Below are 23,896 nucleotides of genomic sequence, written 5' to 3' on the forward strand. Positions count from 1 at the left end.
TAGTTCACTGGTTTTCTTGTCAGCAATGTCCAAAGACGGACATCCCACGCCTTTTATGAAATTATTTGATCCTAATCTCATACACCAGTTGGATTAAATAACGAACCGGGTGTAAATCGTTAATAGTTTATTTTTAGGATAATTTCACTGGAATTGGAAATGACGTAGAGTCAGTTATGAGTAACATACCGACAAGTCATGTCATGTACCAATGGACCCCTCGGTTTAATGATCAATTCACCAAAGAATTGAACCTTAAAGGTTCCTCGTTATAAGGTTAATGTCCATATTTTTTCATTGTTTTGATTATTTTTGTACAATCATTTCCTTTTATATAAAAAGTCCGATAATAGTCGTTGATTGTGATTGTTAGACAATGTTTTTCTAGGCGTAAATGATAAGAGTTGAATTATTGATTGTTAATCTTATTTCATTATAAATATTTATTTTACCTTCTTTGATATTATGGAAGTACAAAATAAATTCAAGTCCTTGACCTGTGGTTGATTCACCATATTCATCCTTGGAAGCTGGATTTCGGTGAGTGGTTCCTAGTTGGATTTTTTTTTCCATTTTAGTTTGCAATCACGAGTGAAAGCCTCGATGAACCTTGACTATGCTTCCAGGAGATGGAAAACTCGCAAGAAGAGGTATTTTCCGGGAGCTCTGATGGAGAGAACATCCGTCTTTCCAAGTTCTCCATATACCACAGCGCGCAGGATCTTCAGGATGCTGTGATGGAGGACGTCGTGCTGGTGCCATCCGAAGACTCTACCCCGAAGGTGATTCGACATTTTGAGTTTTGGATTTAATTGAGCCTGTGCCAAAAAAGCCACCCCACCTCTTTTGGTGTCCGGCTATTATTATTTAGATAACTGGGACCTCTTAAACAGATCGTGTTGTCATTTGTTGTTTCTGTACGATGCTACTTTCACGCGATGCGAGAATGTGAACGTTCAAATCATTGAAAAAAGTAGGTATTTTTAGACAGTAAAAACTTGTACCAAATGCTGAAGATTTACTCGATTAGCTCAGTAAAACCAGTACTTAAATTAACCTTTTATATTAAAAAAGGATAGGCTAAATTGATTAATAAACAATGTGGATATAGTCTTTGAAAACATTATTTTTCATTTGATTATTTACTGACATCTACATTTTATCTCAGTAATCGGTCCGCCCCCCTTTTTATTACTGCTAAAAAGCAATTTTTTCATTGATAGAGCTAGTTTTTTGTCATGTTGGAGATGTACACTCCTGTAAAATCTCTTCTTTTAGACGTTTTTTTTTTCTTCTATTATGCTGCCTTCCAGTATGATCGCAAATGACAAGTGCTGGTTAGAGTTTAATCAGAGTAGCCTCTATACAGGGTGATTCATTACTCGTATGACAAAGTTCTTCAGGTGCTTGTACACCTCGTATAAAAACAAAAACGTTTGTGGTCTGATTCTCAACCCTTTCACAAATATTAAATTTTTTATTTATTTTTCCAACAATTTATTAACTAGTCATAAATCTACTCATAGCTCTCGAATTTTTGGGAAAATTAAAAAAAGCATTGAAAAGTATGTTAAAAAGAAAAATTCAAGTAACACCAAATGCAAAAAAATTACACTGAATTTTTTATGTGCTTTTATTCTTTGGTTAAAGTTGCGTTTTACAACTTTTTTTTTGTCTGTGTTTGGTGTTAAAGTTAAAAAATAAATTTTGCCCAGAACAATTTTTTTTTTCTTTATACAAGTGTATTTTAACTACAAGTTATATTAAACCTCGGGGTGCCAAAGTTTTTGAGAAAAGTCCATTTGTATGTCAGGTTTGAAAGCAGCTTTACCTTACAGACATGCGCGCCTGTCAACGCCTAAACCATCGCAGTCACAGACTCCCCTGAACAAAAGTTAAATTACTAGATTAATCCCACTTCCGCTTTTTCACACCGTCACCACTTTTTTTCCCATTTAGCGTAAAATTTTTGCATTTTGGTTCGATATTATTAAAGAAAAGGGTATGTCACTGGAAAACCTATGGAACGAAGAAGTTGTTAAGAAAATTTCCAAGCTCTATCGTGAATTTTACCAATGAGGTCGCAAATTTAGTTTATTTTACAAATTTTAAATTTAACAAGTTTTGAAAGATGTAGTTTTTTTTTTAAATAAAAAAATAAATCAAAAGTTAAAGTCAATAAAGGTACCTTCTTAATGGAAATTTAATGCTCTTTTCAATGCTTTTTATGATAAAAACCATAGGTACAGTCAACTCTTGATAATTCAAGGGTCCACAAAAATAACTAGAATTATCAAGAGGAAAGAAAAAAACGTTGATATGCATTTTTCCAAGTTTTTAATTAAATTGTTCATATATAAAACATGTAAAAAAATTAAAAAGCAGTAATAGATCAACTATAAAAGTGAACATTGTTATGCTTTATTAAAAAAAAAATTGTGAAGTGGTTTCTGTTTCAATTTTGTCTGGCGTCCTTTGTTTAAATGGTTTTCCAGAGTGACCAATGCTGATAACAATTGTCAAAACACTAACCGCCAAACATAATAAACTAGAGAAAATTGAAAGAAATTTTAGACTAGAAGGAAGTAAACAAAATATGAAAATTTGGAGGAATATTACATAGAATAAGTTCGAATTATAAAGAGAGGATGTGGCTCCATTTCGAGTGGTAGCATGAACTTTCTCCCCCTGTTACGAAAAATACTTCATATTACCGAGTGTATCAAAATACACAAAAAAATTTTCAATTTATCAAATTGACCTGCTGAGGAGTTCGTATTATCGTGAAATTCAAATTATCCAATTTTGAATTAACATGAGTTGACTGTAAAAACATAAAAATGTAGAATATGTGTGAAAGGGTTGAGAATCAGACCATGGTTCAAACTTTGTAATACGGGTAGTGAATCACTCTGTACAGTTCATAATTTATGTAGTAGTCATAAGTGACTAATTAATTATTATAATTAATCCATATATGTTTAGTGGTATTAATTGACCATTTTAATTATTTCAATTAAATAATATTTTTATCTAAGGTTTTGATCTCAAGGATCTCATCATTTATGTCTAAATTGTCAACTCCTCTATAGCCCATGCAGTCCCAAACACCCCACCCTCCTTCCCAATCTCATGTTTAACTGATGGTAGTTTTTTAATTTCATGTGATTCCCTAGCTTATGCTACAATTTTTTTTCTTCTTTTGGCCTCTGAGACATAAATTACCTCACATCTGTAAAAATAACATTCTCCCATCAGGCTTTCTTAAATAATCTTTAGCAAACTGGAGATGCTTTTTTCTGTTCTGATGCCCTGGATATCAGATGGCTTGGCAGAACCCCACAGATCCATTCCGTTTGTCCAACGTGGCTACAGAAAAATCTTGTCAAGACGGATTTTGGTCCTAGAAGTCTTTGTAATTGTCCAAGTGGTTGAGTTGTTGTCTTTTCAGTCAGATGCATTTTGGCATTTTGCCACCTTCAGTGGTGTGTTTGTGTTATTTTGATATAAAGATGAATATAGATTTATTAACCACACTCGCCAGCAATACAATTACTAGGGTTTTTTTTTTTTTTTAAATAGATGATAATGGGAACTTGCAGTGGTTTCAATTCTCGTCTGGGGTTTTAATGCCAAAGAGAGAAATTTTTGAACTCTTTGAAAAGATCTGTGAAAAAGGCTTGCTTCCTTTTGTTCTACTTATGTATGTAAGGGCTTGTATTGTGAAAGGAAGACCCTCTGAGCGCCATGAGAACGTTTTAAGAACAGTATTTACTTTAAGTCCAGGAAATATGAGAAGAATTGGCCATAAAGTGTCATTCACAGTCCTTTATAGGTCCATAATGGAGTTAATTAAATTTGGATTTCAAACTTTTGACTGTACCATTGTCAATATTCTCAGCATTGAAAAAATTGTTTCTAGAGCATTGTCCATTGTTTTCTCATTTTTAAACAATGGATACCAGGAACTGGAGGAGGTCTCCTCCCTGTTTTTACTTTTGTTGGTGGTTAGATGTAGCTATTGAATATTCCAAGAATAATTTAAGAAATTTAAACATTTTTTGAATGTCTAAATCATTTAATTTTGTTTATAGTTAACCAATTATTGGAATATAAGGGTAAAATAATTGATGTCTGTAAACCATCTTTATCACAAAATACATTATTATTATTATTGCAGGCAAAATCGATAATGTTCTCAGATGGCAAAAGATCGGTTGATTTTGTTCTTGGCTGGCTGGAGGACTACAAAAATGAAAATGCGACTAAGGACGCGAAAAGGGAGGCGTTCGAGAACCACTTGCAGGAGGAAGGGCTCGAAGTGGAGAAAGAAATCACCGACAGGCTCCACATAGTGAAATTGCACGCTCCGATCGAAGTTCTCAAGAGATATTGCGAGATATTAAAAGTCAGGATGCCTATGAGAGAGGTATGCAAACTGTATTTTTTACAAACTGCTGACGACGAGCGAGTGTGATTAATAAAAAAACACCGCAGCCTTTGACACTTTTTAAAAATAACACAATTGCTAATAACCTGTTTTTTATTTTCTTTCCTTTTTTTAATATATTTAATACTTTTTTTTTATTAACGCAGAAAAATTGGTGTTAATTTTTTTTTTCAGTGTACACTACTTTCTTTCACTACTGCCCACTACTAATCATATGATATATTTTTTTTTTACATAACAGGATTGTGAAAAAAAGGAAAGCCCACAAAACTGTCAGGCGGTAGGCATTAATTTAACAATACCTCGCATGCCATATTTAACGTTGCAACCTAGAGTGCATGCTACGTAAATGTATAATTAATAAACACCATTGTAAATAAACGAATACGAGCTTTCTTCAAACGATATATAAAGAAAATGACAAAAATGACAATTTAAACGTCGCTTTTACAATTTATACATACACAGTAATTAAAAATGTTGTAAATATTACAAATGACTTCGATTCATATTGATGAACAGGTAAGAAAAATAGCTTTAAATAGTAAATGGGCTGTTGCATAATTTTTAGCACTTTTATGTCATAAAATTGTATCATTGTCTAAAATTTTATATTATCATTATATTTTATTAATCATTTTTAATATATTATTTTCAAACTTTTCTAAAATAGTAAATAAAAAAAAATCTACTTAGTGGCCCATTTGGCAGAAGCAACCAGTAAGACAGATGAACATTGAACAATAGGCTGAAAATTGTGAAAAATACAGGAGAAAGGTGATAGTGTATTAGTCGTTTTGCTTCTCACCATCTTCATTTTTTAATTTTGGTTAAAACCCACCACTGAAGGTCAAGTCGAAACGCATTGATAGACCAAAATGTGACCGTCATGGGCAAAACATTCAGAAAGGACCAAACTACAGGTTCGTCACCATGCAGAATATCACATGGTTTGGATGAAAGTGTAACGAAAAATCGGCAGTAGTTTTTAGTGGGAAAGCTAAAATAACCGATCATTAATAATAACACAAAAAACTATATTTCCCAAAATAAAAATAAAAAAAATTCCTCACAACTGAAATATGTTGAGATTTGCAAGATTCTACTGTAAAATGTAAGATGCAATGTTGAAGTTAAGGAACAACAGCCTTCTGGTTTATTGTACCATCTTAGTTCCCTACTTCATGGCAGTCGACTCGATCCTTCTTCTAAGAAGTATTAGGTCATTGACTACCAATGCAATTCCTTTCCCTGGGCTTTTATCCCAGGTTGACACCATTGAGCACTGGGATTTGTAATATACTGTACATTTTAAAAGCCATCGTATTCCCCGTTCTGTACCTATAGCACACCGGTGAGTCTTAGTTCATCAAAAACTTGATTAGTAGCCTAGTTTCACTGGTTAAATTTCTTCTAAGGTTACATTGCACTTCCAAAAATAGTTCCTCCTTGGGGGAGGAAATCATTTTGAAAACACACCCCCAATTTTACTTTCTTAAAATGACAGTAAATTATGAAATTTGTGTAATTTTTTGACATTACTGTCTTATAAACATTTCCTGATATCCTCTACTGCACCCACCATGAAAAAACTAAAACCCAAGAGAAGATGCAATCTTTTTTTTTAATGTGTCTACTTTTTTGGGATTGAACTCATCAGATTGTTTTAATTTTGATTTAAAGTTCAAAATCTACTGGAACTAAAAGTGTTTGAATTTACATAAACAATCCAAGAGAAGACTCATAAAAAAAATTATCGAGCCCTCTTGTTCACATCAGAATTTTGTGTGGCATGAGAAGTGAGCCTGGCTGTTCAGTTTGGCCCATCTTCATTTTCAAATGTTTTTTAAATGAAAATTAAACTTATTAAAACTAGTATAAAAAAAAATTACCATGGCTAAAAAGATTTAAAACAATATCAACTAAAATTCGTAGATTCTACAGGGTTTGTGGTTTCTTAAGCACAAATTTTCCGCACAACTGTCGTTCGAACAGCTACGACTGAAGAACTTGTCACACAGTTGCCAGATAAGAGGCCAGCTTTGGTACGGAAAGGGTTAAGAGAAAATAATGGATAAAAAAAGAGATAAGAGGATTTTCGAGATAAAAGAAAGTAAACTACATCAATCTAACATGTCTAAAAATTTGATAGATATCACAAAAAATTCCTGCTAAACATTGAAACTTTCTGTAATAATATAATTTGCACTGTCCTGATGTCAGCACAGAAACTGAATGTATGATGACTTTTTTATTCTAGATTCTCTGGTTATTTGTTAAAAATCCGTTGAAAGACTGGTCGGTCATTTTCAGTCATGAATATCATTTAAATATTATTGTAGAAATTTGAACATCCATGACCTGGCATTTGAAAGTGGCGTACTTAAATATGAAACTTTTCAACTGAATCATGTTTGCAATTTATTCATTGAAACCATTGAAAATGTCACGGATGTGGGATTACCGTTTTTAATGAAAACAATTTTTGGCATTACCAAGTCTAGAAATATTTGGGAAATGTCTTAGCATTCTTGCCAATGACCCCCATCTATGACCCAAGAAATTTTGTAGAGTAACTTTTTAAAATATTAATTATACTTTTTATGTAAAAAAATCATATCAAATTATAAAATTTGAACGCTTCTGAGATGAGGAATTGGTGTCTGAGGGGATCAAAGTTACGATAGCTCAAGTAGTTAGAGCTGCTGGTGTATTGAACTGAAGGTCGTAGGTTCGAATCCTCTCGTGACACTAATTTTTCATCTCAACCAAAAACTTCAGATAAAAAGAATAATTAAATGAAATAATTAATATGGTCAATTATGACCACTAAACAAATATTAATCAATTTTTTAAAATACGTTTTTCTGTTTTTTGTGCATTTAATTCAAGGTTATTATGTACCATTAAATTTGATTTTTGACCTAAGCTAGGAAAATAACAAATAGAACCATATGAAATGAAATTAACTGTACAAAAAGTTACAAAAACTGAAAGACGTTATCAGTAAAGTAGGGCAAAACGTTTACTTTTTCAAGAAAAAAAATTGTTAACAATAAATTATTTGCTAGTCTGCATTTTATTCAAATTTAACTTTTATACAACCATTAATGTGAATGGAAACAGAATATTATAAGCCGAGACAGATTTTTATGCAGTAAAAATTGCCAGTGCCATAAAATAAGCAGTTGGAAGCCCTGAAATATGCAATAATACGCTGTATTAATACGTTAAAATATGCAATGGTATGCAGTAAACCAGTTTATTTCCTAAAATAGTTTAAGAAGGCAACATTTATGCCATTATGTATAGTTTATAAGGTTGTAAACCCTGGTAAATTTGCCCGTTGATCAATGGAGTTGTTTCAAAGTTATCAAATTTTTTGTAATATATAAAAAAAATCTGGAGCATTTGATGGCAAAAATTTCGAGGAAAAAATACTTTTTTTTCCCCAAACAATTGTACTCAAGGGTGTTTAGGTGAAAAAACAAAAACAAATATCAACTTTGTTTTTTGCTAAAAATAATTTTTTTAAACTTACTTTGCTTCATCACTCGGTCACAAACTATATATTTCAATATCTACGATAAGCTGTAAAGATGTCAAATAATTTTTTTGTATCTCCAGTTCTGATTTATTCAAGGAGGTGACATTTGTGGTTAGGGATGGTATTGTAATTTATATTACGTATTTTATTGTATTTTACATTATTTTATTACATGTATTTTATTGTAATTTATAAGGTTCTAAACCCCGATAAATTTGTCCGACGATCAATGGAGTTGTTTCAAAGTTATCAGATTCTTTGTAATTTAAAAAAAAAATTTTTTTTGATTTTCCCAAATAATTGTATTCAAGGTTTTTTAGATGGAAGAAAAGCATATTAACCTTGTTTCTTGCTAAAAAATATCCTGCTTTACTTCGTCACTCGGTCACAGACTGCCAAATAAAATTTTGATATAGAGACCAAGCGACTTATCTAAGCTGGGTTAATTCATCCCAAAAATATATAATTTTTGTCATAAAAATCAATCAGTCACTGAAACCAGATCCCAAACACATTAATCGTCATGGTCAATTTCTTCTTCATCAACATAAAAAGTAATATTTTTGTGCTTAAATGGTGCTTAAAAGAATCCATACTTTTTTCAAATATTTTTTTACTGGAAGTAACATTTTGTTTTTGTAACTTATCATATATCTAATTTTATTTAATACAATCTTCCATATTATTTTCTTATCCAGATTAAAACGGTAAATAGAATGAGATTATGTACCTTGAAGTACTTACAGAACAGATGTAGAAAACATTTTAAAAATTGTAAATTACTTTTTAAAAAATTTCTTAGATTCTAGGCCAACTGGCAAGAATGCCTTGGACACATCTCATATTTTTCAACCTAGTATCACAAAAAAAAGTTTTAAAAATCGGTGATCCCACGTTTGTGCTCTCTCCTTGTTAGTTTTATTATTATTGTTTTTAATAATCACAGTTTATTTGGATTTTATTTTTTATTATTTGATACTTAAAGATAAAAATATTTAAGAAATGTATGCTTTTGAACGTATTATTATTATTAATTAGTTTGCTTGCTGGAACATTCTATGTAAAATTTAATATAAAAGATAGTATTCACATTTTGCATTTCACCTCATTTGCATGAGAAATAATAAAATGAAACAATCTCATCTCATGTATAGACGACGCAACGACACATTTTTTTGTCTAATTTAACTACATTTTGTTTGAAGATCCCTGGTCAAGAAGAGCTTTTCAGGACGCAGTATGACACAATCATGACCGAAGTGAAGTCTTTTCTCGCCCGGCTGCTGTCTTGTGTCCGACTAGATGCTTCCGTATTTCCGTCGCAAAAGTTCCAACTCACAGCCGAGTACAGCCGTCATAAAAGTTATCTGTAAGCCATTTTCATGACTAACAGACCAAAAATGTTTTCTAAGGGTGTATTTTATTTTACAGCACTTGATTTATTGAAGATATTGTTTTTAAAGTAATGATTTAAGTAAGTTAACTTTATTTGTAGACCTTCCTCAAACTCCCTTGATGTAGAAATGAACACTTTTGTTGCTCTGATTTGTGATTTATCTCATGTTTCTTTTGTCTTCATCTGTAGTCTAGTTTTCTTTTTATTTTTTCCAGTAGATAATACTTTAAAAGCCATTGAATTTATTGAATTTATGTATATGTAATTATTAAAAAATACTGGGTTACGTAAATGTAATTTAATGGCTTGTTTTTCAGATTTGATGAGAAGCACCCAAACTTCTTCTCTTCCCAAATTAGAACAATTGTAGTAGATTTTATTTTAGAAAGGACGAGTTTTAGTCTTCAGACTGGATCAGTTTCAGAAGTCGGTATTCAAAAGTTAATAAATGATGGCGTTTATGATGCTGCTTATCCTCTTCATGATGTAAGTTTAATTTTTTTTTTACTCTGAATTTTTTCCAAATCTTGTTCTTTAAAGGGTAAATATGATGATCCGACTTGCCTAAGGGGCCTACTACTTAAAGAATGGGCCGCGTTGAAAAACTGGGCCATGTATCAGCCGATCGATCAAGTCAGGGACTATTTCGGCGTCAAATTTGCCTTGTATTTCGCCTGGCTCGGATTTTACACGCACATGCTGATCCCAGCAGCATTATTCGGCGTTCTGACATTTTTTTATGGCATTTTCACCGTTCATAACGATACTTACAGGTTGGTCGTATTTTTTACCTCACATTATAATCTTTAATTTATTAATCTTGATTGTTTAAACAGTAACGATATATGTGATGAGAGCTTAAACATTACAATGTGTCCACGTTGTGACGAACACTGTGATTATTGGAAATTATCAGACACATGCACCTACGCAAAATTTGTATATTTGTTTGATAATCCCGCTACAATTATATTTGCAATATTTATGTCGTTTTGGGGTATGTATATTATAATTAAAATAATATAATGGACTTTTTAATTTTTTTAAATTATTAATTTAAAGCTACATTGTTCCTGGAGCTTTGGAAAAGGTATTCAGCTTCAATAGCTCATAGGTGGGGGCTGACTGACTTCAGCCTTCAAGGGGAGCCACCGAGACCACAATATTTAGCTAAATTAAAATCTAATAAAAAAACTAAAATGAAAAAGAATTTAATAACAGGAGTCCAAGAACCATATGTACCTTTTTGGACTGTAAGGTTACCAGCAATGTGCCTAAGTTTTTCAGTAGCATTCTTACTAGTAAGTTTTCATAATTTTCAGTATAAAATAATACTAAACGCTTGCACTGCCATCGTGTGTTTTTTTTAAATTTATTTTTTAAAGCGAATTTTTTTGCTTTTATTGTCTATTTTTTATCTACTTTCAAACAAACTCAAGTGTAACTTTCTTTGAAAATTTTGAGGTAAAAAACATTTTGTTTTGTACAAAAGAATAATCCATCTACGTTTGATACAATTTATTATGTACAGAAAACATTGGAAAAAAATATAAAGAAAACAAAAGCCTGTATTATTTTCCAGACAATCCAATATAAGCATGTAAGATTTTAGCATACACGTGGAAATTTTTATTATAAGCCACTTAGGTTCATACTAAATAAATAAAAATTGTACAAAAAAAACAAACATATTATTAGCTTTTCAGTTTAAAAAAGTATTGGGTCTAATAAGACGATGGTGTCCACATTATTTTTTTTCCGACGGTGGTGCGAATGTTAATAATTATACATTTTACAAACATAGAATTAATTCTATCAAGATTGATTTATAACAATAAGCCCTTTTATTTACAGGTGATGGTTGCAATAGCAGCAGTTTTTGGTGTAGTTTTTTATAGAATGTCTGTTCTCGCTTCAATCAGTTTGATAGCACCTAGTCAATCTGCGACGCATTACGCCATTGTCATTATTCCCTCAACTGCTGCAGTAATCAATTTAGTATTTATTTTTGCTCTCAACTACGTAAGTTTTTCTATAATTTCACTTTCGGATTGCTGTTGACTTATAAAATCATCTTTCAGATATACAACAAAATAGCGGTTTATATGACGGAATTTGAAATGCTCAGGACGCAGACTGAATTCGACGAGTCTTTGACTATAAAAATATATTTATTTCAGTTTGTGAATTATTATACCTCCATAATGTATATCGCTTTTCTCAAAGGGAAATTTGTCGGGTATCCAGCTAAATATAACCGAATTTTCGGATTCCGTCAAGAAGAGGTATTTTTAAATTATTCTCATTTTGTAAAAAAAAAGAAAAAACAATGATAATAATTTAATTTTTCAAAACAGTGTAATCCCGGTGGTTGTTTGATGGAGTTAAGCATACAGCTAGCTATTATTATGGTCGGCCAGCAAGCTATGAACAGCGTCATTGAAATGGTCTTACCGTAAGTTGTTCATATATTTTTTATTAAGTCCAATTAAGCTCGATTTTTCACCCTTCATGCCAATCAAAGCTTGTGTCTCAAAAGGAAATATCCTAGGTTCGATCCTCTACACTACTACTGATATACCATCCAAACATACAAATACACCTAATCACACACACCATTCCTATCGTAGCCACAGAAGCTTGGTGCACTTGGTGACAGATAAAGTTGAACAAAAAAAGCAAAAATTACTTTTATGCTCAGACGTCAGGCCTGATCACCAATGCACATAAACAACAACTTCCAGCCGACCAAGTCTCTTATCTTGGACTTTACTTACTTTAGGCTTACAGGCTCTAAGACTTTATTCTAGGCTTACATAAAACCAATGTGCAATATTAAAAAAGAAAAAATTAAAATATATTATTCTTGTTAGCTGTTTAATAACCTTTTCTAACTGTGTAAAAACCTTGCTGTGATTTTTAATACCAGATTATCATGGGATGTTTTTTAGTCTTTGTTACTAGAAGAGTGAATGGGACTTTAAATTCGCTTTGGAAGTATCGTAAATTTATCTGCCTGACACTAAAACTTAGATTAGTTAAAATTCGTTTTTTACTTTTTTTTTAAATTTTCTATTTATTTTTAAAGGGCATCTGACATCTTGGTCATTTCAGCCTGAGCACATGCGAAATATTGCAACACACATTCAATACGCATTCACACAAATAAATACATTCACACCTGTATACATTGCATTCTATTTGGTAGATGGAGTACTCAATATTTCACAATCGTCCTGCATACAATAACAAACTAATCTAATTGGGGGCGGTGGGGATGCTATTCCACCATCCCATTCACTCTAATAAATACACTTACTCATACAAAACACAGAAACACAAAACACATATTTTGACGGCTATATATAGGGTGTCCCAAAATTAATGCAAGATTTGAATTTGCCTCCATTTTCGAAACCAGTCCGGAACAAAATTTCAAAAATAATGAAAGTGGCGGCCGCAGCTCGAAAATTTTATACAAAATATGGTAAAAAAAAGTGTTTTAACCGAAAAGATTAATTGAAAAATTCAGGGAGACTGGATCAGTTGGAGACGCTAAACACACTGGTCATCCAAAAACAAGCCGTTCAAATATCAATATTGATGAAGCAGTGTGAGGAGAGTGTTGGTGAAAACCCAGTAACATCAATTTGGTGTCGTGGACAAGGATCGATTGAAAAACTTACTTAGTTGAAATATTGTTCAATAATGAAAACACGTATTGTATAAAATATAATAATTTTTTTTTTTAAATATTTTTTTTACGAGGGTTCGCAACAGCAGAGGTCATATCAACCCTCGGTGTGCCGGTGTTTTTGAAAAAAAGCCCATTTGCAAGTATGTCGGGTTTGAATCTAGCAGGACCTTATAGTGATGACAGTCAACGCCTAAACCGTTGCAGCCACTGATGCCCAATGCTCCATTTTTACTAACCCTAAACTCTCAGCTGTCAAATTGTTCTTTTTTTCAGGGTTGCCAACAATTTACTGCAAAAATGGCTGCACATTGAAATCTTGCGTTAATTTTGGGACACCCTTTACAATAAAAAATTACAAATTAAATAAAAAATACTCAATATTCATCCATTAACCTGCATACAATTACAAACTCTAATTGGGGGCGATGGGGTACTCTTAAAAACATTCCACCATCGACCCAAGTCATGTACACAGCTCAAGGGGCGATTGGGATGCTATTTCACCATCAACCCGTCTCCATTNAACCCCTCGGGTCCTGGTCGCCCGCCCTGTGTAAAATATATATAACAGGGGACCCTGAATCTCGTTACCATGTCCGAGAACCATTCTTAAATCCGTCTGTTTGAGGCCAGGGCATGGTACGCCTCTATTATGTAGGACACAAAAGCAAATGCCAGTGTGTCAACCGTGTATGGCCAAGTTTTTTACTTATTGCAGTACTATCTTCTCTTTTTCACTTAATCACACTTCTGCTTTAAAAAAATTAGAATATATTTTAATAATTTCACAAGATTTGTATTAAGTTTACGAAGAAGAGAGCACATAACACATAACAGTTCATTCTGAGTATTTGATTACTTTAAACTCCAATCTTCTATTTACTTATTTAAAATCAAAAATAAGCTCTACCCATCATGTTTATTCATTATATTCGATTTTAATTCTCCCCGTTTTTTAAATATTGTAAAAAGCTTGCATCATAGATCCAAATGTGCGCCTGGAATTCCCTTCAATGGCATATTGGTCAGCTCATCCCCTTCGGGCTTTCAAGCATCAATCTTTCAACTCTTTAGCAAACAATCCATGATTTGATCAAACTAACAATCGATATGATCTTGTTTTTACTTTCTTTTATATATTTTTTTTACCTACTTCTCTCCTTCATATTCAACTATGTTAATATCATACAAATTTTGTTTAATTATTCCTTGCATTATATTTTGTAACCTTTTTGTTATTTAATTTTATATTTTTCTACTCGCTGTAAAGGGGCCAAATCCTATTGCGATATTTTTATAAATATATTTCTATTTCTGTATAAATGCTGAAATCAACATTAAACTTACATAACCGCTTAAACTCTCATCAGACCAATTTGGACTTACAGAGGGCTCGGCCAGATCCTTGAACATCCAATGAATCCACTTTCAATCCAAAGATCCAAAAATTCCATTTGTGAAGGTTCTGATTTGAACACGCTGCCTTAATTTCCACTCTAAATAACCCTACCCCACTAGTATAAATTTTTTCTCATTGTCCCACCCTATTATAATCAACCATGCTGTCTAAAACAATGATGGCCTCGAGACCTTAATTTTCCTTAATTTTAATCCCACTTTTCCCACTAAATTCAGTTCAGCATCTCTCCTACATTTCTGTCAGATTTGTTGTTGATAATTAGCTGCATGTTTGTTCAATGCATTTTTTTTAAGATAGCAATAAAATATATATAAGTCCAATTAACTTGTGGTTTTTTAAGATATTTCTACCAATGGCTAAATGTATCAAAAATCAAAGCTGGCCAAGATAAAAAATTGAACGATCAGATTGTCGACCCGACTCATAAACAATGGAACGAAGACTTCAAACTTGTAGATTTTGGTACAGAAGGACTCTTCAACGAATATCTCGAAATGGGTAAAGTTTTAATTAAATGCTTATTGAAATCGATAACGGACGTTATCCATGCTATTTCAGTTGTTCAATATGGATTTGTTACGATATTCGTTTCTGCATTCCCTCTGGCGCCGTTTTTCGCCTTGATTAACAACGTTTTTGAAATGAGGTTGGATGCAAAAAAATTCCTTTTCTACTACAGGAGGCCGGTACCAAGAAGAGTACCGAACATTGGAGTCTGGTACAGGATTTTAAATGTACTTGGAAGGCTTGCCGTCATCTCAAACGTGAGTTGTTAATACTAAATCATCACTTTCACCTAACAATTTCATTACGAGCATCACTGAATGTCAATGTAAAGCCCGCTTTACACCTAACAAGTACTCGGGTAAGTAATTTTTCTGAAAGCTGGTATAACTGAGTAATCACACCTGTTCATGACTTGACATTTGAATTGAATTTGTTTTCTTGAGTGGTGTCTTTCGGAAGAAGAAATCCTTCAAACAATTAATCTTAAGTGGTGAGAAATATGTTTAGTAATTTACCCAGGCCCTGAAGATGATCCGAATAAAGGTTGAAACGTTGGAAAGTAAAAAGGTTTTTTTATAAAATACAGTCGATTCTTGTTAATTGGAAACTTGATGATAATTCGAATTTCTTGATAATACGAACTCCTCAGCAGGTCACTTTGGTAAATGGAAAAAATTCTGTACATTACACTCGGTAATACGAACTATTTCTTATCAAAGGGCACTTTTTCTTTGTTATATTTTTTTTCTGTTCCCTGGTCTCTGTTTTGTCAATGTGTTCTCAGCACTGGTCACTTGGGAAAATCATTGAAACAAAGGATACCAGGGCAGGCCACATTGAAGCAAGAACCACTTCACGATTTTTTTTTTAAATATTGAGTAACATTGTTCAGTTTTGCAGTTGATCTGTTTCCGCTTTTTCATTATTTTCACTGTGTTTTATATATGTACAATTTAAGTAATAATTTGGAAAAATGCGTATCAACTCTTAACAGTTTTTTTCCTCTTGATAATTCAAATTATTTTTGTAGTCCCTTGGGTTTCGAATTATCAAGAGTCGACTATACTTCATTCCTGACCTCTCCTCACGACTTCAACAAATTATTGAACAACTAGTCACTAAAAACACATTTTAAAAGAATATTGCAATGTTAGAAGAATGTAAAAAAATCCTGTAATATCCAATGTAAATTTCTTCAAAATATCACCCAGAAGCTAAGAACGTATTTCCCCTTTTTTAAACAGTAAAAAACCCACATATTTAAATAATTAAAGTGCAATGATAAATAGATGTTTGACTGGAATTCTATTCCTTCTTGGCTAAATATGTATAAACTTTTCAAACAAACTTTATTTATTTATTTTTTTTTTTTTAATGATAGATTTGGGAAAGTAACTAGTGACTTTTTCAGCTGATTTTTTTTATTGATGCTGATGCGTTTTGTGGTCAATCTACCTCTCCTCTTCAGGGCTCGTTGGAGTAATAACGCAAAAACACAGACGTTTGTTATTACTCTTACAAATCCTGAAGAGGGGAGCCAGGTTGGCCTGAAATGCATCATCATCAATAAAAAAAAAAATCAATTGAAAAAGTTCACTAGTTACCCGAATCTATCATCGGTAAAAAAGTTTTAAAAATATTGGATAAACATTTATAGAGATATTGATTGTTTGAAATTAGTAGGGACCAATAAATATTTCAAAACTGTCTTTTCGTCTAAATTACTCGACTTTTCCCCAGTTGGAAGTGAACTTTTTTTTGCTAAGAAAGAGAAAAAGTAGTTGTATATATTAACCTTTTTATGATTTATTTTAAAGTTTGATTTATACAATAATTGTTTTATTGCGCTTTAAAAATTAAACCTTAATTATTATAATTCAGACGTCAGAAGAAAGTCAGATAGTTTTTGATCATGTCTCATACAAATGAGGCCCCACTATCAGACTTTGCAATGTAATAATTAACTTGATTTGAAAGTACGTCTGTAAGTTCGATCATTTTTCAATTAATCTATGAATAAATAGGTGCTATTTTGGTTTTTGGTGATGGGTAGTTTGGCAAGTTTACAGATTACACAGGTTTACATGATTTTCTGTGACTAGGAAGAGGGGTGTTTTTTCCCATCAATTTTACATGCTGGTTTCAGAAATGAACTCAGTGTTTTGATAGGATGTACAGTTTTCTCACAAATCACGCAGAGTTCTCCCCCAGTGATAGTTTACAGGTTGTGTCTTTTACAGATAGATCGTGTTCTAGGGTCGAGACTCAAAAATAAAAGTCTGTTGGAAACTGGTATTAGCTTTGCATGGTACAGGGCTAGAGAAAAAGAACTGAAGCCCCTATTTTCACAGGAGAAAAATTTCGTGTTTTGTAATAATGGCAATGATTTACTGTGGTTTTTTGAAGCCGAACATGATCCTGACTGGTGGCTTTTCATTTTCGTCTCAAAGCAGCGTTACTCCACAATGGAAATAAATATGCATCCATACCTGTGGCCAACTAGGTGCATCACAAAGAGACGAAAATATGAAGACTGCTGACCCTGATAAAATATGAGGAGCATAAGTGGAGGATTTCAAAGTAATTGGCTTGTTGCTTGGGCAGCAAGCAGGTTACACAAAACTACCTCGTTTTTTGTGTGAATGGGACAGTCAAGCCAGAGAGAAACATAGGAAAGCAAAAGACTGGCCTCGAAGAACAAAATTTGTTCCAGGCACGAAAAACATCAAACATAACCCTCTTGTAGACCCTCAAAAAATACTCCTACCTCCATTACACATAAAACTGGCACTCATGAACCAGTTTGTAACAGCCTTATCTCAAGAGAGTGAGTGCTTTAAAAACCTGACTACGAAATTTCCTGCGATCACTACCGAAAAAATAAAAGCAGGCATTTTCATTGGCCCTCAAATTAATCAGCTCTACCAAGATGAAGGGTTTATAAAAACTATGTCAATGAAAGAAAAACTCGCATGGAATGGATTTAAAACAGTCATTGAAAACTTTTTGGGCAATTTTAAACATCCAGATTTCAAAAATTTTGTGAGCAATATGCTGAAGAGCTTTCAAGAACTAGGATGCAATATGAGCGTGAAAGTGCATTTTAAACACTCACACATAGACTATTTCCTCAAGAATCTTGGTGACTTCAGCGAGGAGAATGGTGAAAGGTTCCACCAGGATATAAGAGAAATGGAAAGGAGATACCAGGTATCCTGTTGGATGCTGAAGCGAAGGATGATGGGTCTACACGGAAAACCAAGAAAAGAAAATTCAAAAACTAACCTAGAAATGAACTTGCTTACTTTATACATGACTGTAAAAATGTAATTAGTTTACTTACATAGTAATATAAAGTTTATAAAGTGTTTCATCTCTCAATAAATTAATATAAATTATGGGTTCTCGTTGATTCCGGTAATAAAATTTGCTATTGTACTGAATTTGATTTGTGAAAATTCCTGACATGGTAGAAAAAACTGAAGTCATATTCAGAACCAGCACTGAAAAACCATTCAGAAACACCTGATATGATGAAATCATTGCTCAAAAAAGTTTCATTTGCATACTGGTGCTATTTTTCTCCTGAAGGGTAAAAAAAAGCTAACGAAGTCCATCAAGCCTTTAATTTAAAATTAATCATATAAAGATCACTACAGCGATTGTATACTTTGGTTTGTGAATTTCTTTTTATTTATTTTTTTTAAACGTCTTGGCAAAACATGTATTTTATTGTAACTAGAGTTTGTATTACTTTTGCATTCAAAAATCCAGAAATGCTCGTTTTTTCTACACAAGACCATTCACCTTGTTTACACTGATCAAGTTCTCAACTAAGTTAAAAAATGTGAAGGCTGAAAAAATATAAACCCACTCGAATCGAGTTATTTGTTCATTGACTCAGCCTTGGCCGTGTCTTTTCTGTTCGCCGTACTTGTACTCAATAGGTGTAAACTGAGCTTAAGCTTAGCTCATGTCCTGGAGTCGTTTTGGAACAATTCAAATCTTCTTGTAATGCACTGCCTTCATAAATATCATATTTTTGGTGTGGTACAAATCATTACCATAACAACTGTTAAATTATTAGAAAAAAAATTCTGCAGAGGTAAACACATTAAAAAAATATTTATTTACTATTGTATCATTGTTTGTGTAAATTACATTTAATTATTTTGTTTGGAATTGTGTCTTTTAAGTTTGTGTCCCTACAAAATTTTCTTAATATTCATATCAAAACTGACTTTTTTGTTTTTGTTTATCGGACTTGCCGGGTTGGATTTTAAAATAGACTGGTATTTAGCACGTTTCCCTGGTTGAAAGTTTGTGAGAATGGCTTTCCTCTTGGGACCTACCATTTGAAAATGAGCGTCTGGCACTTTTTTCATTTTAGCTCGAATAATTTCCAAACTGTCCGTTACCATGAGTAGTTGCCTCTCTTTTTCGCCGTATTTGTCTGTTTCATCGAATAAACTTTGCTTTAAGCTCGATTGAGTATGATAGTCGGATTCTTTATACTGCATAGAACCGTCGTATTTTGTCTCAACTTCGAAATTGTCTTCGGATTCTTTTTCCTTGTTAACATTTTCATCATTTTCTTTGTTACCTTCTTTGCTTTCAATAATAAAAGAATTTAAAATATCTTCTTTTAAGATTGAAAAACTTGATTTCTTGCTGCCTTCTTTTAACGATAATTTTTTTGATGAATCAGTATCTGTAGGAAATATATTTTGTTTCAATTGAATTTGTTTCCTATTCTTCCAATTATACCCTTCGGATTTTTGAAGGATATTTTTAACCATTTTAGTTTTTCTTGGTGATCTCGTGTTTTTTCTAACAGGCTTAACCCGTTTGATCTTTCCAAATTTGCCTTCTCTCGATGATACGTTACCTACAGATTTCAAAGTGGAGTCCTGAACAGAAGTCGGTTCTTCTGATAACGGTTGTTCATTTGTTGTTATTCTGTTTTCTATCAAATTTACAATAATATTGTCGATGGAAGCAAGTTCTGTTTGGATAAAAGTTCTCGCAGCAAGTTTAGATTGTGTCTCTTCAGTATTTAAATCATTTGTTTGGTAATCGGTTGTAAGTTTAACTTTAGACTTTGGAGTTGTTCCATCTGGACATAAAGCATGTTTGTTTTTATAATTTTCAATTTTTTCATTAAAAACCGCATCTAATTCTTCTTTTATAAGTTCTTTTAATTTTACATCGTCAATGTGATTGCCGAAACTTTTATTGGCACTTTTTTGCATGACGTTAACGACAACCTTTCTTATCGAGCTCATCGCTGGCTGCATCAATTTTTCCCTTCCGTTCAAGCCTACTTTTTTTACACCTTTTCCCATCGATTTAACTCTGTTGCTAAATTTCAAAATCGGTTTGATCTCAAATCCTCTCTTTTTGTAACACAAATTTTGAATATTTTTGAGCTGAAGTCGTAAATTTTGCAAATCGTTTCTCTTTTTCATGTTGCCAAGGTACATGTCGTCTTCACATTTTTCAATGGGCTTTTCATCGATAAATGACACGACTTTCTTTCCACTCTTGTTTTTGTTCAATACATGCATCAGCCTCTGTTTTAACGGCCTGTATTTCATAAAATTGAGCGACAGAGATTTCTCTTGGTTTTTTAGAAACAATTGTTTATTCACTTTGTCACTGTACTTATCTTCAAAGTAGTGTTTAAACAATAAAGAGGTGTTGCTACTAGGGTTTACATGCTGGTCCTCAAGCGGAAAGCATGATTCAGGTGGTTTGTCCTGTTGAACACGCCTTGAAATATTATACAAGGGTTTGAACGTTATATTTTCATTCGTGCCCATATCTAATTTGTTGAATACAGCGTTTTGTATTTTAGGGAAAAGGTTTTTGTAACTTGACAGATTATCGCCCCTTTTGCTAACCCTTTTATCTTCATAGTCAGCTCCCTTATAGAGATGCATTATTTTTTTATGAATTGAAATGCTAATATTCACCTAAAATTTTTCCCCCTACAGAAAAGAAAGAAGTACAAATTTTGCATGTTTTTATTATCAACATATGTGCAATTTTGTTATAATTTAAAAAAAAGTTTTGTCATTGGTTTTAGGCTTTTATTATAGCGTTTTCGTCAAACTTTATACCAAAAATGGTGTATAAGTACTACGTCTCTCCGGATCACTCCGACACTGGTTTTCTCAACCATTCACTCGCTGTTTTTAACGTATCCGACTTTGAGTTCAATAGCAGTCCACTTCACCCAACAATAAATGCAACCATGTGCAGGTAAAAATTGTAACACTACTTTTAAAATCTATTTTTCTACTACTGTTTTTTTATTTTTTTGCCAGGTATTCGGCTTACAGGCATTCACCTGACCATTATAAGCCTTATAAGAGAAGTTCACTCTATTGGCACATTCTTTCTGCCAGGCTACTGTTTGTAGTAGTTTTCCAGGTATTACTAAGATATTTTGTACCTTTAAAATTAATGTTTTATGTTGTTAGGCATTGGGCATTGATATATGTAATGGCTTGTGAAATAACTGAAGCATTTTTTTTCTTCTATAATTAAATTTTATCGCTCTTGTGTTTTGAAGAAATTTTTAGTTAGGCATTACTGTTTGCATACTCCGAAAAAAGATTAGTTTTTAGTTGATTTAAAATAGAAGAAAACAGTGTATTTTTTTCATTTAATTGTTGTTGGTTTTTTATTACAACAAAAAGAAAATATTAGCTCAGACTTCTGCAAAAGAAAGCATAATTATACAAATTATATTTTTATCCCTACAAATTCGATTGCAGCATATATGCAGTACATTTGACGACTTTGGAAACTCTCAGCAACCATGGTGGCTGAATGTTTAGGGCATCCGACTCGTATTTGCCACGCTAGAGGTTCAAATTCCAGCCCAGTCCATGGATTTTTAATTGAAAATAGAAAGAACTAGTGTGGCTTTATTTGATCCCTTGTTCATGATACTCAACGGTTAGCTGGGTGTTAACCCTTCCTGTACGACAGGAATTACTTCACTCTTGATATAGCGATAAACTGATAAAATTTTTAGATTGGTGGTCTGCTCAGTTCAAAAATAGATTTTTTTTTTTTTTTAAATGAGGGAACAAGGGTATTTCAACTATGAGGTTATATGAACCCCCGAGATGCAGGGGTTTTTGAAAATTTGGATTTGAAAGGCACAAAGCTCTCTGGTCGTCTTTCAATTGTGAAGATGACGAAATTTAAGTTTTTTCTCAAATAACCCTCAATCAATAATACAAGACAACGCAGAGACGATTACAATATCTCATACAAGTGTTTTAATTCATCTGGGTATGATGTCCTCCATGTTGACTGAGAACAGCATTTCCATCTGCGATTCCCTCCAAAATCGCAATTTAACCTATTAATTTATTAAAATATTGATATTTTGGTTTGGGGTTGAAAACTGGGTCCCTTAGAACAACGTTCAAAGAGGAAAATGCCAAGGAAAACACCACGACCTACCTTGAGAACTTCTAAAGGCGGATTACACCCTAAGAAATGTGCATTTGGGGGTGCTTTATTATTTTTCACCTAGCTGAACCTTTTTTCTTTCTTTTTTTCCTCCACTTCCAATTCTTTCATCTACTACGACCTAAACAGTAAAGTGACTGTACCGTAAACGGGCTTTCACTTTACATTCACAAAGGATATGTGCCGATCAGGTTCCTCCTTACAGAACCGGCAAGTTTCCGTCTCAGCTTTGTCCATATTTTTAAGATGTTAGTTAAGAGGGCAGTGGCCGGTTTAGAGGTCTATAATTTTCAAATTCTGCCTGTTAAGAGAGAGGAGTCCCTTCGCCTTCCGTTTTGAGAGATTTTTCAAAACCCTCTAGCTTGCCTCATACCTGGAGAGTTTGTCGAGTGTTTCGAATTCTGTGTCGAAAATCGTGACCAAAGAAGCAGTTGGTTGTCTTTCATTGGCCATGATTTGCTTAGTGTGTATGTGCTTTTCTCAATCCATTTTTCCAATTCCAACTTTTTTTTTTTTTTCCTTCCCCTTTTTTAAATAGCAAGTTTAGTCTAAACTACACACAATTTGAGCAATTGAAATCAACAGTTGAACAAATTTGCCTGGGGACCGCGGTAGCTGAGTGNAAATTTGCCCCCATGTGATGGAGTTTTGGATTTTCAGTTATTCCAGACTCTAAAGAATTCTTTTAATCAGTAAAATTTAAAATCTGAGAAGTTCTGAGAGGCGGCAATTTCCAAATTGTACGGTAGATGACAACATGCATGGAACAAAATGCCTCATATTTTTGACTAATTTTGTTTACAAGTACCTGAAATTATCATTTAATTTGCCATGAAAAAAAGTTTCAGACTTATTTTATGATTTGATATGAATGACCATCACTCCTTTTTGTTTTCTATCTGCTTACATTCAAATTGCAATATAATTTTTGAAATTTATTATAGAAAAGTATTTCTATTAATTTTTAAGAATATTGTCTCCATTGTAATGATAATTGTACAATGGTGCATACCCGACGTTTCGCCAAAACTTCAGGACCAAATTAAGCGTGAGCACTATTTGACAACCGAATTGATAATACAGCACGAAGCCAACAGGGCTAAGAATATGGGTGAGCAACTTTTAAAAACCATAAAAAAACGAATTTTGTTCATTTTTGTAAATTGTTTAGATCAAGATAAAGGTGCGTCTTCGAAAAATATGCTACAGGCGGAACAAGGGGTCGTCAGACGCCCTGCGAGAAAGAAGAACAAGAACACAACTTTCGGCGAACCTGTTTGACCTAATATTCCTCTTACTAAGTACTTAAAGAAAGCATTTTTTTTTTTTTTCCTTAACCTCCAATTTTAGCTTGTAATCTTGATGTGGTGGTCTAGCTGTGATATAGT

At 32.8% G+C, this 23,896-nt stretch overlaps 1 protein-coding gene across 3 annotated transcripts; it reads left to right on the plus strand.

Moving 5' to 3' along the window:
* LOC106665502 (anoctamin-5) lies at window positions 1–23,896 on the plus strand. 3 transcript variants are annotated; one of them, XM_014391953.2, is made up of 19 exons: window positions 1–276; window positions 389–540; window positions 627–782; window positions 4,181–4,429; window positions 4,692–4,730; window positions 9,203–9,366; window positions 9,711–9,879; window positions 9,934–10,166; window positions 10,230–10,390; window positions 10,456–10,694; window positions 11,248–11,415; window positions 11,475–11,678; window positions 11,751–11,848; window positions 14,851–15,008; window positions 15,069–15,274; window positions 21,106–21,281; window positions 21,347–21,452; window positions 23,478–23,619; window positions 23,680–23,896. In XM_014391953.2, exons 3-19 carry the CDS (start codon window positions 630–632, stop codon window positions 23,787–23,789), a joined length of 2,775 nt encoding a protein of 924 aa, XP_014247439.1. In that variant the 5' UTR covers window positions 1–276; window positions 389–540; window positions 627–629; the 3' UTR covers window positions 23,790–23,896. The 3 variants fall into 3 exon arrangements, with proteins under 3 accessions (XP_014247439.1, XP_014247440.1, XP_014247442.1); XM_014391954.2 differs by lacking the exon at window positions 4,692–4,730 and having other exon boundaries at window positions 2–540; XM_014391956.2 differs by lacking the exons at window positions 1–276; window positions 389–540; window positions 627–782 and adding an exon at window positions 821–973.

The sequence above is a fragment of the Cimex lectularius genome, unplaced genomic scaffold (genome assembly GCF_000648675.2).
Source record: "Cimex lectularius strain Harlan isolate CLEC.00 unplaced genomic scaffold, Clec_2.1 scaffold102, whole genome shotgun sequence".
NCBI lineage: Eukaryota > Metazoa > Arthropoda > Insecta > Hemiptera > Cimicidae > Cimex > Cimex lectularius.

What these genes read in the sequence shown, in the direction of transcription:
- LOC106665502 (XM_014391953.2), top strand. Translation starts at nt 630, where the DNA reads ATGGAAAACTCGCAAGAAGAGGTATTTTCCGGGAGCTCTGATGGAGAG. An exon ending in CCGAAGACTCTACCCCGAAG is followed by an intron (nt 783 to 4,180) that starts GTGATTCGACAT and finishes TTATTATTGCAG; the next exon opens with GCAAAATCGATAATGTTCTC. An exon ending in TTTCAGTAGCATTCTTACTA is followed by an intron (nt 10,695 to 11,247) that starts GTAAGTTTTCAT and finishes TTTTATTTACAG; the next exon opens with GTGATGGTTGCAATAGCAGC.